The sequence below is a fragment of the Emydura macquarii genome, unplaced genomic scaffold (assembly GCF_026122565.2).
Source record: "Emydura macquarii macquarii isolate MOO-44397 ecotype Brisbane River unplaced genomic scaffold, CSIRO-AGI_Emac_v2 contig_3328, whole genome shotgun sequence".
Classification (NCBI taxonomy): domain Eukaryota; kingdom Metazoa; phylum Chordata; order Testudines; family Chelidae; genus Emydura; species Emydura macquarii.
The window spans coordinates 2,952,776-2,968,876 of NW_027133465.1; the positions used below are offsets into that span (position 1 = coordinate 2,952,776).

General features: G+C 40.8%; 1 protein-coding gene across 5 annotated transcripts in view; it reads left to right on the top strand.

Annotated features, from left to right (window-relative positions):
- RSF1 (remodeling and spacing factor 1) overlaps positions 1–16,101 on the top strand; it is a 122,985-nt gene that overhangs the window by 42,025 nt on the left and 64,859 nt on the right. For all 5 annotated transcript variants that reach the window (XM_067533291.1, XM_067533288.1, XM_067533289.1 and 2 more), the window contains exons 2-5: positions 6,644–6,735; positions 9,766–9,858; positions 10,812–11,017; positions 13,127–13,281. In XM_067533291.1, the coding sequence (XP_067389392.1) occupies positions 6,644–6,735; positions 9,766–9,858; positions 10,812–11,017; positions 13,127–13,281 (546 nt within the window). The remainder of the gene's footprint in view (positions 1–6,643; positions 6,736–9,765; positions 9,859–10,811; positions 11,018–13,126; positions 13,282–16,101) is intronic.

Genomic DNA, 16,101 nt, shown 5'->3' on the forward strand with positions numbered 1-16,101 from the left:
ATGGCAAACCATGTATAGACTTTAAAAAAAAAAAAAAAAAAAAAAAAAATCAATATATGCCAGAGTTAATCTTGGTCCTTCATCTACATTTAAAGCAGATCTTTGCCCCAAAAACAGGTGATTCTACCCATCTCATGTGGGACTGTACCTCTGTATCAGACTGTGGTTATAAGTTATGTAACTGATGATACTTTCATACAAACTACATATTTTGAACTCCTTTATGTTAACTTGAATATCAAGGCATTTGTTTTAAAGACACTTATGAGTTAGCTGAAGGATATAAGTGAAAAAATTCATCTCCGTAATTCAAGTCTTGGATAAACGACTTAATGCAAGTGACTCCAAGGGAAGAAACAATGTGTCAATAACAGGAGTAGCATAGACAAAGTTAAGTTGCATTCAGCCAGCAGTACTCCTGTCAAATGTAGACTGTGTAAGAAATCAGCAGGCCAAATCACTCATCTTGTACATTTTACTACTGTTAAAATTAGTAAAGATATATCTACAGTTAAAATGCTACAGCAATACCGCTGTAGTGCTTCAGTGTAGAAACTACCTACGTTAACAGGAGGGATTCTCCTATTGGCATAGGTAATCCCCTTCTCTGAGAGGCAGTAGCTAGGTTAAAGGAAGAATTCTTCCCTTGACCTAGCGCTATCCACACTGAGGATTAGGTCAGCTTAACTATGCCACTCAAATGTGTGGATTTTTCACACTCCACTGTGATGTAGTTAAGTCAACTCAATTTTCTAGTCATAGTTTCTCAAGATGGGGTACACAGCGAAAAACCCAGCGAAGGGAGGCGGGCGGCAGCAGCCGACTTCTGGGGGAGCTGGGTGGCAGCTGCCCACTTCCTGCCTGGTCCCAGCTCCCAGCTGGGAGGCAGGGAGCAGCCACCGGCTTCTGGGGGAGGTGGGTGGCAGCCGCTGGCTTCCCGCCCGGACCCATCTCTTAGCTGGTAGGTAGACGGCAGCCGCCCCAGTCTTGGGAAGCTGGGCGGCAGCCGCCAGCTTCTTGGGATGCCTGGCAGCTGCCACTAGCTCAGGCAGCAGCTGCTGGCTTTTTAGGAAGCTGGGCGGCAACCGTCCCCATCCTGCCTGGTCCCAGCTCCCACGTGGGAGCCCAGCGGCAGACTCCTGTGCCCTGCGACCAGGGCTCGCAGCTGGGTGACTCCCACCCACGCCCCAGCTCTGAGCTGAGAGACAGTCTCCCACATCCTGGCTTGAAGATGGGCAGCTGCTGCCTGCCGCCTGCCCACATCCCTGGGTCCCAACCTGCATTGGAGCCTCCTCCGCCCCATCTCGGAGCAGATGGCAGTTGCCCACCTCCCAGGCTGGCAGCCAGGTGGCAGCCGCCTAGAACTTGCCTAGGTGGCAGCTCCCCTCCCCAGCTCAAAGCCTGATGATCAGAAAGCAAAGTGGAGAGCCCAGCGACTTGCCTAGTCCTGGAGCCAGGCTCTGTGTCAGGCTTACTTGTCAATTTCACTGCTCTACCTCCATGGGGAGCACTGCTATCCACTCTGGTGGGCTGCTAGTGCCTGCTCATACCTCACAAGTGCCCACTGGCTGGCATTGACCTTTGTAATATGGAGGAAGGGGGGGAGGAAGGAGGGGAGAAACAGCAGGGGGTTTTGTGATTTGCCACAGCCACACAGCACTTCAGAACTCTCCTGCTTTACGAGAAATACAGTCATCCAGTGGTAAAAGGGAAAAAGATTGTATTTCTCAGAGTGTAAAATTGAGTGTTGGGGTACTTATTAAAATTTTCAGAAGTTAGGAGGTACTTGCTGCTTAAAAGGTTGAGAAACACTGTTCTAGTGTAAACCAGGCCTGTGTGTGTATGTGTAGTGAGGTGACTAGCACAAAATGCTTTTAGAAAATACACTGTAAAGTTGTGTACAACCAAATTATTACGAGTAAACAATACATGATCACATATATTAAAAACAAGTTGTTCCTTGTGGTCCTCTGACAACAACTCACAATTTTTATGGAATCTCCCTTATATATAAAATAAATAAGGCTTGCTTTGGGAGTCCTGTGGCATCGCATTACTAAATAGTCAATTATATTACAATAATGGTCTGAATTGTCTATAGCTTATTAAAATGGTGATGCACAGTTTTGGCACTTGATGGTGCTAGGTTGATTTATAAATCACAGATGAAGGGTGAAAGAAATACCATTCTTCTTTGAATAGTGTCTTTATGGATGCTCCACTCTAGGTGTTTTCACATCCCTGTGCCTCAGATCAGAGATTTTTGGTAGCAGTGTCTGTTTGGCCCGCACATGCGCTCTCCCCGTCTTGGCACTGTGCTCTGTTGCTATAAATAATAGCACTGTGTGGGCAAACTGCCCTAAGTTCCTTCTCAACCACTCTTGGCCTGAGATGGAGCCTTAGCAGAGCCTGTTGACAGAGATTCTTCTTAGTGTTTTTCTTAATATTTTTCCTTAGTAGTAATAGAGCTTCAGTTAGTGTTAATACTTTTTTCTTCTCTTTTCATTTCTAAAAAATATTTATTTATTTACTTTGCTTGTAGAATAGTTATCTCCTTAGTATAAATTAGATTTCCCTAGCACTTCCCATTCAGGAATTGAACCCTGAAAAGGGTTTGCCCGGCTCTCCCGGGTTTAAACATTGCCTCTTGTGTTGGGAAGCCATTCCTGTCAGTGACAACTGTTCCCGCTGCATTCACTGCCTCAGAGAAGCACACGTGCCTCAGAAATGCACGTTTTGTCTCAAATTAAAATCCAGAACCAGAAAGAGCCATGAGCTGAATTTAAGACTGCTCATGATGGAAAGCTCACTCCAACCAGCCTCTCATCCTGTCGAGACCAATCCCATCAATATCGTTGGATAAACGCTCTCCAGTGACTTCAAAAAGGAATTCCATAGATTCCTCTAAGAAAGTCTCAAAAAAGCAGGCCACAAGTTCCCTGAGCAGGGAATCAGCCAAGAAAAAGAGGTTCCCAGCACACTTGGTGCCAACTGGCTTACAACTAGGTACCCATGAGGCTGCAGGATCCTCTGGTACTGGTACCACTGGTAAGCCCAAGCCCCTAAGAGGGCAGGCTTTGACAGAATGGTACCATAGGGGGAAAGGAGTGGCAAAGAAAGACCAAGCTCCTCTAAAACAGCACCAGTGGTGTCTTGTAGACAATTGGTACCAAGTATGTCGGCACCGCAAAAGGCTGTGGCGACACCTGCTGGCCATTCCTTGGAACTCAGAGGACCTCCAGTACTGATGACTCTCTCCACTTCAACAGTGCCTACTCAACTGACTTCAATGGTACCGAAGGCTGTTCCGGTACTGCAGAAATTTCATTTCCCCAAAGATTTGATGGTTGGAGACGCCTGAATTACCCTTACTAGGCACTGACATAACCATGGAATGGGTTATCCCCAGGTTCTGGGGGTTACATTCAGTACCAAGACCTTCTATACCACCATCCATAACTGTTCAATCCCGTCAGGCAACGACAAGAAAGATGATGGGCATGACCTATACTCAGTGTCATTCCAGGGTTCTTCATTACAACGCCAGGGAGTTAGCCAGGTGGAAACTCATGTACCTTCAGCCTATCACCAGGGTAGAAGAGACCCACCCAATGGATATGGACACGTTTGGATGCGCCCACCCATGCCTGTTCCACCACCTCAGTTGGCATGTAGACAACAATTTTCGAGGACCTCTACTGTCACCTAGACAGCTAAAGGAAGATGATCTCCTTCAGTTTCAATAGTCAGACCTCCTGATTCTCAAGAGGAGACCTTTGAGGAACAGGAGGCGAGATCAGACAAGGAAAAACCCTTCCAGTGACCAACATTTCCTTCTCATCTCTTGATGAGGCTGTCAACTACAGCAGATGACTTCGAGTAATGTCAAGAGCTCTTTAAGAGGATAGCAGATTGCCTGCAAATCCTGCTTAAAGAAGTCAGAGTCACAGCACAAATGCCTGCAAATCCTGCTTAAAGAAGTCAGAGTCACAGCACAAACTGCTTGATGTCCTACAGATGTCGTCATCAACAAAAATTGCATTCCTCATCAACAAGGCACTGATTGATCCAATAAAAACTATATGGCAGTCATCAGTCATAATAACTCTGATGTGCAAAAGGGCAAACAAAAATTTTTATGTGGCCTCCAAAGACGGGGACTTATTTTCTCATCCATCCTCTAATTCACTGGTCGTCCATGCTGTTAATGAATGTGGCAGAGTCCAGCACCTCACTAAAATGACACCATATGATAAGAACTGGAAACAACTGGATTTATTTGGATGTAAATCATATTCTTCAGCAACACCGCAATATAGGATTGCTAACTATCAAGCCCTCATGGCAAAATACAACCATACCAATTACTGAAAATTAAATGTCTTTATTGAACATGTCCTACCAGATCAGAGAGAGCAATTCCAGGTGATCATTGCTGAGGGTCAGCTCCTTGTGAGGACAGCATTGCAGGATTCTCTGGATGCTGCTGATACAGCTGCTCATTCCATCTCCACAGCAGTTGTCATGAGGAGTGTGTCTTGGCTTCATCTCTTTGACCTTCCAAAAGAGATACAAGCCACAGTAGAGTAGTGTTTCTCAGCCTTTTAAGTAGCAAGTACCCCCTAACTTCTGAAAATTTTAATAAGTACCCCAACACTCAATTTTCCATTCTGGGAGCTGGGACTGGGCGGGAAGCAGGCAGTTGCCGCCTGCCTCCCTTCACTGGATTTTTCGCCGCGAACCCCGTGCCTGTGTCTTGCATACCCCTGGGGGTATGCATACCACAGGTTGAGAAACTATGCAGTAGAGGACCTCCCTTTTGAGAGATCTAAATTGTTTGCAGAAATAATGGACAAATCCCTCCACACATTAAAAGATACCAGGGCCACATTATGTTCTCTGGGTATTTATGCTCTTGCCCAAAAAAGAAGACTCAGTAAGTACCAGACGGCACAGAGATCCTGACCTACTCACTTTTCTCCTCTTCAGAGACATGATCCTCAAAGGAAGAGGCAGAGATTATAAAAATGGAGACCGTCTGCCCCACAATCATCGACATTGGAACCTTCTACATCCAAACAACAATTCTGATGTGTTGGTCGAGGCCCTGAGTTACCACCCCCAGTCTCATTTGCTCCAACAATCTGAACATCTCCACTAATTCAATGACCGCCTTACTCCTTTTTATCAAAACTGGGAGTGTATAACCTCAGACAAGTGGGTACTAGAGATTATCACTAAGGGATATTCAATCCACTTTATCTCCCTACCCGTCCATCTACATGGACCTTTCTCACAAGCACCTTTTATGTGAGGAATCGAATCACCTCCTAAAACTAGGTCCTATAGAACTAGTTCCCACCCAACACAGATGGAAGGATTTCTATTTCAAAAACTTTCTGATACAGAAAAAAAAATGATGGTTGGAGACCCATTCTGGATTTAAGGGTGCTCAACAGATTTGTAAAAATGCAGCATTTCATGATGGTTACCCTGGCAGCAATAATCCCATCTCTGGATCAGGAGGACTGTTTTTTGGCCCTCTACCGACAAGACACTTACTTTCATATCACAATCAACCCATCCCAGAGGAGGTTCCTAAGATTCACTGTGGGTCAAGATAATTCCCTATACAAAATGCTGCCATTCACTCTGTCTTTGAGATGTATGTCCCTATGGGTGCTCCACTACCCGCCCTCCTTCTCTCTGCTTCAGAGTTCTTATATATGAGCTCTGCAGTAGAGAAGGAACTGAGAATGGCTTGCCAGCACAGCGCAATATAGCAACAGAACATAGTGTGAGACTGGGAGCGCACATGTGTGGGCCAAACAGACACTGCTACCAAAAATCTCCGATCTGAGGAGCATGGATGCGAAGACACCTAGAATGGAGCACCCATAGGGGGGACACATCTCGAAGAACCTCAGTTACTGCACAAGGTGAATAACCTTTTCTGTAATGAGCAGCAAAGCGATTCTTTGATGATGAAATAATAGTAAACCTCTCTCAATCATTAAGCTTTCAGCACAGCTGTGATTTAGAAACCCTAGAGTCCTGTGCCACACTGCCAGAGCTGCAGTCAGCAGGAGCATGCAAGCTGGATCTCTCGCACAATGAAAGAGAGGAGGTGGATGGCAGGGTGTTCTTTTGAGGGCTCAAGAGTCTCTAGAACTTGGTCCTACCTCACTTGGTCCAAAATAACTCAAATTTGGTGACTTTCCAGGCATGCAGCAAAAGACACCTGTTTGATAGGATTTTTGGAGAGGCTGTGCTTCTCACAATGATGAAAGAGTGAGAATTAGTTTCTGTAGGTGTCTAGCTGGCTTAGTTCCTGTGAAATGATTACTTTAGTGTTGCTAGGATTTTGTTTTATTATCACTGATTGTGTTAGGATACCTAAAGCCTTGGATAGAAGTATTTTATTTTAAATCTAAATGAAGACTTATTTCATTTATTTAAGTTGATCTTGCTTTGTTTTTAGTCGTGGAATTCTTGTTACAATGTTTTCAACTTGTTGTGCACTTTTAAAATTTCTTAATTTGTTGTTTCATCTCAATACCTTTATAATATTTTGTATTAGAGTTTATTTAAGCTGATTATTTTTAATTTTTGCTCTCTCCTTCTCCCCTTTTTAATACTGCAGTTCCAAAAGAGTTGGTAGAACTTCACTTGAAACTGATGAGGAAGATTGGGAAGTCTGTCACAGCAGACAGATGGGAAAAATACTTGATCAAGGTACAGAAAATATCAGCTGTTACTCTGAAATGCTGGGATCTGATTCTGTGATGAGATCTTATGTCATAAATCCCTAGTCTGAATTTTAGTGAACGTAGTGCTGTAGCCAAACTCTGTGTGCATACCCAGATCTTAGCTGTATAGGGTTCTAGGTTAACTTTCAGCCTACCTGGGCGTGCACATACATTTCTGAAACAAGATACCAACCTTTGCATGAAGAAGGTTGCACACCTGCAAATTCTACAGCATGTGCAAGACAGGAGCAGACTGAAGTATAAAAATTATAGTGGCCAGTCAGAGCAGAGAGATTTGCATGTTAGTTATAGAATAGTTTATTAATAATTCTAATCTGATGTAAATCCCTGTACTTTAGCTGACAGCTGTACAGAGATTTGCATACTGTATGCTTATTGATTAAATAAGGATACTGTGTTTATGCTATCAGAGTACCCAGAATTGCATAACTGGGAAAAAATTGTAGTTATGCATCAGTAGTGGTACACCATCCCTTTGCTCTGACTGCCAGAGATGATTCCACATAGGAATTATAAATCAATTGTGGAATGCTCTTTACACAGCACTTTATGAGTATACATAAGACACAGTCCTTGGTCTTGAGAATTTGCACTGTAAACATAATAATAAATAAGCAGCCTGATATGGACAGGGACTGATAACTTTCAGACAACTAAAAATACAGGTAGACTGAAACATCCATGTTTTATTAATAAAGCAATGTGCTAATAAGGAATACTTCAGACTGAACTTTGGTTATTCCTTGGTTATTTTAGTTATTTGGTTGACTACCTCTGAGTGCTTTGTTCACTTTACAGTTCTGGATTCCTCTAACAAGGAACAGTAATAAAAACAGGAGGAGAACAGAGCTTGTATTGCAGTAGCGCATTTGTTCTTTAGTGTGGGTGCAGTTCTTAGCAGTGCTTTATTTTTCAAATTTGCTGAAATTTTTAAAATATAACACTTTACCTCTAGACCACAAATTACAAAGTATTGCCTAGTGAGATTATAAAATGCATGTAAGACACCAGCACTGACCTGTATCGAAACTTTGATGAATAAGTCTAGATGGCACAGTGGATTAATAGGTTACCCTTTCCCTTTTAGACATCTTGATACATATCTCCTTTATTCCAGGAGAAAAGGAGTTTAGTCTTACCCTACTCTGTATGGCCATGATCACTGCCTGCCTAGAGTGCCTGCTGCTATGTGCCTTGTGTTAGTAATACTGCTGCTACTATAAATACTTATTCTGATAGTGCCCGGACAACCCAAGCAGAATTGTGCCCCTATTGTGCTACATGCTGCACAGAGGTAGACAGATCTCTGCCTCACAGACCTTACAATCCAAGAAGATGAGCAGCATGAGAAGGATAGGGTATAGAGGGACAATCAAATACACAGGTTTTATGTCCAGATATGTGTATGTATTCATTTGCTTTTTTTTTTTGGTGTGTGTAAATATTAGTCTTCCCTAACTTCAGCTGCTTCTAGCCAGCTTACAGTGTAAAAGACAGCCATAAAAAGTAGGCCTTATGACTGGAAGCAGTGCCTGGGGTGTTGGCTGAATGGCATGCAGGAGGACACCAGCATTCTGCGGTAGGGAGTTGACATATGGTGTGGCAGATGGGTAATTCTTCTCTGTCCCCTCTGCTAACAGTGATCTGTTCAAACAGAAGCAGTTGGGACACACCCAACTCTGAAGGGAAGATCTTTGGGGTGCTTCTGGAATCTCGTTGTTTTTTATGCAGGGATCTCATGTGGTCATACAGAAGTTGTGGCTTAGGCAAAGACACGTTTTGTCCTCAGACATAGACAGCTTAACTCTTTTGGGAAGTGCACAGTCTGATTAATGCAGAATCTTTTGTCCCATGAGTTCTTCCTTCATGTGATCACTCTCAAAAGTTCTTTACATTCTTATGCAGTTAAGATTTATTAGCTTTGGATTGGTCTCTCTGGACCCTTTGTCTGTGAAATCTACAGATTCCCAACAGACTTTCTCCTTAGCTAGTTTTGGACCAAGATGTTTGTGGTCTTCTGAGACTCGCCACCTGTGTGTTTGACCCCTGCCCATGTTCATTGCTTAAAGCAAGCAATTTGAGCCTGGTGCCAGTAAGTAGCATTTAGATGCCAGTGTAGGTGCCTTAAGAAATATTTTGGGGAGACATATATCAGCACCTGTTTTACAGGTTGGTAGGGTTTGGTCATACTCTCATGTGCAGAAATCAGCTGCTTCCTCAAGAAAGCAACTCCTGTTGCTAAAGTGCTTGCCAGTTTCAAACTTTCCCGTTTGAGAAGGCAGTGGTTCTAGCATTCCAGGTGTGCTTAAACCCATGACATATGTGGTAGGCTTCAGACTGGGTTGTAGCTTTCTTTGGAGCTGAGACTGCATTTATCAGGATTAAGAATGATCATCTGGTTTTAGATTGTGGGAACTTGGTCATTGTGGTCACAACAAATGGTTTTAGCGGCTCTAATGCCACTGAGTTGTTGCTTTGGCAATTAAAAGACATTTCCAGTGTTTCTGAAACTTCCCTCCATCGGTTCAAGTGATGCATAGAACATAGGAGTTGGTCAGTGATGTTTGACGTGTCTTCTCCAAGATTTTTGTTGTGCAGCATCCCTCAGTGATCTTCATGTTTAGAATGTTTAATACAAGAGTGAGACTAAAGTAGAATGTCATCAGTTTATTGGCGAGAAGCAGCACTTTTGGCCACTGGTTTGAGCATCCATGGTACAAAAGTACTACTTAAAAAAAAAAAAAAAAGTGGAGGTGGTGATGATCAAGATCCTGATTATATATGCTCTTTCAGGACTTAGTGGAGACATGCCCAGTCCTTGCCCACCTCCATCAGGCTTTATCTTTGATTTTTGTCTGTGGCTTTTTTGCTTACAGAAGTTAAATAGTTTGTAGATAAAAGTAAACATTGCAACAAAATACTCTTCCTCTGCAGAGGTTTCAAGTTACATTCATCCACTAATACTAGTTAATTTAATATTTTGCTTATCTGACAGATATGCCAAGAGTTCAACAGTACTTGGGCATGGGAGATGGAGAAGAAAGGCTATCTGGAAATGAGTGTTGAATGCAAATTGGGAATTTTGAAGGTAATGTATTTGTTATTTTTTGAAAATGACCCTTTGGCATTTCCTTAAACATGTTGTAAATTTGGCATAGATGAACACTTATAAACTGCATTAATTAAATGTATTAAACTTGGAGCTGATGACAGAGCTTGTAACAAACAAATATGACCAATCATAGTTACTGACAGTCTTGTTAACAGGGATATGCCTCAACCGAATATGGTGTTCAGACTTTACTTGTTTGCACTGAAATATATTTGTAGTTACCGGTTTGCCTGTGGAGGGTGTTTACCCACAGAGTATACTTTGTTGGGTTTTTTTTAATGTGCATGAATTTGCATTTGAAACAATTTTATGTTAAGTGCAAAGGTGAGATATGGGGCTCATCTTCAGCTTTTCAGCTTCTCATGAGAAGAGACAGGAGTGACGAGCCTCGTGTGATGGCTTAAATTACATGGGGTTTAACTGTAGACTAGTATACTGAATAAATAATATCCATCATTTAGCTAGGTCATTCACAAAAGAAGCTTCCCATATACATTGCTTTCAGGTGCATATAAAATACAGAAGTTACAGAGTTTCAATGGCCACTTTTAAAAAAGGAAATAGAAACACCACACTGTGCATGTATGCTTTGCGGATGGCTTGCTTTCATCCTGCTGTAGTACCTGTTGGAGTTCTTACTACAGTAAAAATGCCTTCACTCTCCTGTTTAGAGTTAGCTTTTGAACAGGTTTAACACCATTCTAAATGGTCATTAACAAGAAATTAAAAACTAACTTTGATTTACCAAAAGAGTATAATCTGGAGAGGCCTGTTCATTGGATCCCCCTCTTTCTAGTTAAATCACAAAACTAATAAGGACAGGTTTAAAAGGAAAACCCAAAACACACGAATAAGGAAATAGCTGATTTTGTTTTTTCTGTGGTATCTTGGTGTTTTAAAAAACCTTTTTATATTGCAATTTTTTTCAGTACCTCTGTGAGTGTCAGTTTGATGACAATCTAAAATTTAAGAATATCATTAATGAAGAGGATGCTGATGCTATGCGTCTCCAGCCAATTGGTCGAGACAAGGATGGTCTAATGTATTGGTACCAGCTGGATCAAGAACATAATGTGAGGATGTATGTAGAAGAACAGGATGACCAGGACGGATCTTCTTGGAAATGCATTGTCAGGTAATATTCTTTCTTTCTTTCTTTCTTTCTTGTTTATAAGTGCAAATTTTAAATGTGGTTATCTATGACTATGAAGTTTTAGATGTTGAATTCAATAAGCATTCTCTTCTCAGAGAGCAGGGTTCCTGTCAGCTTAATTCTCTGCCTTCAGACATACACAGTAGGGAAAAGCACATGCACAACTACAATTATGAAGAAAAATGGCTTACTGGTTTGTAAGGTAGTAGCCAATGCATATTTCATTTTATGGTTTATAAGAGAAATGCTATCTAGAGAGTTTCAAGACATAATAGGTATATGGAAGGAGGATCAGGAGGAGAATTGTGCCTTGTGGAGAATAGGCCCACAACATGCTTTGGGAAACATGGAGGGAAGACTGTGTTAATTCTCTAACTTCTTACACTATCAGTTGCAAATTAGCAATGGACAGTGTTATGCTGTCACTAGAATTGCAGGGTTGAGTTCTAGGCTTGGAATTCCCTAATTCAGTCCAGGCAGCCAGACACAAGAATCTTCTGAAGTTGAACTCAGATCCTGGATGACTAATGATTGAGTTACAAGGTGTGAGTAACTGTTGAAATCCAAGGGCTCACTGCTCCTCTGAGTCTCAGTGAGCTCCAACAGTTTGGCCTGATGGCCTTTTTGTGATCTTCTAGAGTCAAATTAATTCTTTTAATCATTCTTAATAACATGAAGAAAAGTCTTTGTCTTTGTACTATATAAATGTTTTATTTTCTAATGTGTACCTTGTGTACTGTGGCATATTTTTCAAAGAAAAGTCTTTTAATTTTGAATTTATTTAAAAATGTCAAATGACTGATTTCTAATATATTCTCATGTAGAACCTTTATTTAAAAAACCCAAAAACGACAAAAAACCTAGTCAATTCCAAATGTGTTTAAAGCTGGACTCTGATCAAAAGAGAATCTGCATTGAGTAAAAGGGTAACAAAATGGTGAATGATATCTCAAAGTACCAAATACCATCTATATTTTAAATTGTGTGTATATACTTATAGCTTTAGCAATTAGTGTTGTTGAACAAAATGTTAAACTGCAAAGTCAATTCTCAGTGGGTTACATATCATGACGAGTGTTACCACCAAGGAGATTTTAATAGCCAGTGTGTGTGAATAAAGTAAACACAACAAACCAAATCAGCCAAAAGTTAAACTATACTCGCCTTGCATCATGCCCTTGTGGACTGCCAGGGGAAAGAGAGGCCAAAAAGCAAAGTAGGATAAGCTTATGTTACGAGAGCCTTGACACCATGTGTCTCCAGCTTGTAAAACACAGTAATTGACTCAGATCTGAAGTGGTTTTAAAACCACCAAACTCTCCATGGCTAAAACTGTGCATGCTTCAAGGGTTTGGTTTTTTGTGTCTGTAAAACTGAAATTCCTATCTAAAACAACTTACTGGATATTTTACTTGAGAGCAGAAACACAAGAGCCCTGACTTCTTTCTAATCCTACAATGCAGTATTGGATCCATTTAGCCAGCTCTCAAAACAGGTTGTCTGTTACTGCACTCTGCTTCCTTACATAGAAGTTTAAATTAGTAACTTTATTTTACTTGCCTGATCATTAATTTCCCCCCATAATCTCTGCATCTGTATAGTAACTAATTTTAAATGCTCAAGTTTTACAAGCCCTTCTGTGTATTGTTTAAGGTGGGATTTTTGAAAGTACTTAAGCTTTTGAAAATCCATTTGTAATGATATAATTGCTATTCTGTTTCATGAATGCTGCACTACAAGGCCTTTCAATGAGGGAATCTGATCGTTGCTAAGGAAAACAAAAGGACACTGATAACAGGTTAATAAATACAAAACTAATGAACAATAGAAGTTCAAATCCAAGCAGGATGTCTGGAGTTTGTAGGATGTTGAGGCTACTCAGAAGGGTCAGCAAGGTAGTTTTAATTTTACTGCAGATAAATGGCAAGTTGTTTAATCTCAAAATGATGCCTATTCTAATTGGACAAAGCCAATCCATTGGTTTTATAGTTTCATTTAAACAAGTGGTGTTTTTTGTTTTAGATGAATGGTGTTGGGAAGAGTCAGTAAAGAGGTTTGTCAGACAACTTCTTTATTTTCTTTGTCTTCCAGAAACCGAAACGAGCTGGCTGAGACGCTTGAGCTTTTGAAAGCACAAATCGATCCTGCACTGTTGAAAAACAACAACCAGCAGGATATCTCATCACGTGAAAGCCCTAGCATAGAAGATGAAGACAGGAAAAGGGAGGAAGAAATATCTCCAAAAGGTTTTCAACCCTCATTTTACTAAGCTTTAGACATTGTGCTGCATCATGTCAAAATGTTCATCTTCCTGAAAAGTGAGAGGATTAGAATAGTCCTGTTTTTATTTTTTATTTTCTGAGCTATAAATCTGTGATCCATGTATCTAGGGCACATTTAAAACCTTTTCAGACATCTTTAAATTCAAAATAATTTGGGTGTGTACTCAGTTACTTAAAAAAAGAAAACAAGTTACACATACAACTTTATTTTAAATACTTTTACCTTTGTTTTTGCTGTATTTTGTGTAACACCACTGACACTCAACATTTGCTTTCCTATCCATTATCTTTCTTCCATTTGTCATGCATCAGGTTTCAATCCACCTTCATGTTTCTAATGGACATGACACTTTTCTTCCTCCCCTCCCACCGCACTCCATTTTGTGCAGTGGCAGACACCACACCCATAGTTGTGTTGACATTGGTTTTGGCTTTGTAGCACAAAATATGGATTTTTTTTCCCTTTAGTATTCTTTCAAATCAAGGGCAATCCATCAGTTCAAGGTAGTTTTAAGTAGTTGGACTTAAGCTACTTGACAATACTGTACTTAATAATAGCAATAAAGACCTGTGATGGGCTTTATGTGATAACAAGCCCTTAACTGTCCACATTTTGTTTTTCTCACCAGTGAAGAGCCATTACTTCATTCCTTACTGCTCAGGCAACATATCAGAAGTATGCAGTGACAAACATGTTTGATATGTGTTGGTTTTTAATAGGAATCAGTTAATGATAAATGGTTCTCCTTGTAGTAAAAACCTAATTTTTCAGGTTCAAAGCAGTTAAAGGCTTGTTTCCCCTGGGGAATCTGGTTTTAAAATTGGCTTGCATTTTTTGGAAAATTTGCACACTGGGGACAGACTTTCAGGGTCATATTATGGCCTCAGTTACACCCATGCCAATTCTGCTAAAGATAGTGGGGTGTTATAGGTGTAACTGTGGGCAGAATTTGGCCCAGAGCTCTGGCCTACAAGAGAAAGTGTTGCTGTTTTATTGACATTCTATGCATGTCTTCCAAAGAACTGCGGAAGAGAGGAAGCAATAAATACAATGACATAATATTGTGAGGTGCTGTAGAAGCTATTAAGAAATCTTATTGTAGAACTAACTGTATCATCGCTAATATAAATAATTAATACAGAGTATGATCAGTATTGGTTCATATAAGTTTAATATAGCTAAGATATTTGACAATGGCTAATGTTGCAATTACACTGCAAATAAGAGGTGACAAAATCTCCCCAATCATTGATACTACAGAGTTAATTTCAAGAAATTGGTTCAGTAAAAAATTGGTTCAGTAAAAACTGATCAGGCCAGTTTAAACTATCTAAATTCAGGGCTGGACTTTGACTTTAATTGATTGATTTAAAAGTCTATTTAGCTGAACCAGTTTTAAAGCCTTTTAGAACATTTCTCCAGTGTGGAAAAGCACTAAGACAGCATAGTACACCAATCCGTCAAAATTCACTAATGTCGCTTCTCATGTTAGGCTAGCGTCTGATATGTATTGCTTGTAGAATTTCTAGTGCTAGACACAGGGGCTGTGCCTATACCAGACAATGGAATTATGTGTAATTGGATTGGTTTAAGCACAAACAATTGAGCACTTAAACCATTCACTGCCCTCTGGTACCTATCCCACAATCCAAACACTGCTCTCAGAAACAGTATGTTCTGGGAGATCTTGAAAGAACACCCTACCTCTCAAAGTACTGTTTGTTTGTCCGTGCCTACTCTGGCAGTAAATTATTCCATACGAAAAGAGTTTAAACTGAACCAGTTGTTAAATCTGCTGAAAGTCTACTCTACTCAAATGATGTTTTGAGAACTAGTAAACAGCTAAAGCCCTCTTTGTGGGTGGATAGGATTGCTTTGCAAGTGATGTAGGGAGCTAAATCGATTCTTAGAATGGTAAATTTCTCTAGTATAGCCAAGGAGTAGAATGGCAGCTGTCCTCTAATCCTAAGAGTTTGGTGGAGAGGCATAGCCAAGGGAAACGGGTGGCAAAAGAATGAGGTCAGAGACAAGGAAAGTGGAAGCGGAAAAGAGTAGAGACAGAAGATGCATTCTACTCTTGTTTAAGGTAAGCACTGCCTTCAAGAAAGCCATTTCAGGCATTGAGAAGTTACAGGGGAGAGCAGAGTGCAACTCACTTAAGTAGGGAGGAAAAAGTGGAACTGGGCTCTTTGAAATATTTGTCCCTGGCTTTGCATTGTTGAGAATTTGGCTTCTCTCTCTGACTGACTTCTGAAAACAACTTACTTTTTTTTTCTTTCAAAGAACTCCTTGCCAGAGGATGTTGTGAAGACCGAGACTATAACAGGGTTCAAAAAAGAACTAGATAAATTCATGGCAGATAGGTCCATCAATGGCTATTAGCCAGGATAGGCTGGGATTGCTGTTTGCCAGAGGCTGGAAATGGCCGATGGGATGGATCACATGATGATTGCCTGTTCTATTTCATTCCCGCTGGCATTGGCCAATGTTGGAAGATAGGATACTGGGCTAGATGGATCATTGGTCTGACCCAGTATGGCCATTCTTATAAAGTACTTTGAATTTCTCCTCACCATTTTCTGTTATCCTTCCATACACTGGCTTCTCTGTTTTCTTTCTTGTTTCCTGTATGAATGTGAGTTAAGCTAACTCTTGGATCCCCCTCTTCCCTAAGAACTAAACCAGCACTTTGGGAAGCTTTCATCTGGGAAAGGGCTTAAAGTTAGTGGAGGGGAAAATAAATAAGTTGGTGCTGGTATTTACTGCACTTTGGAATAGTATGA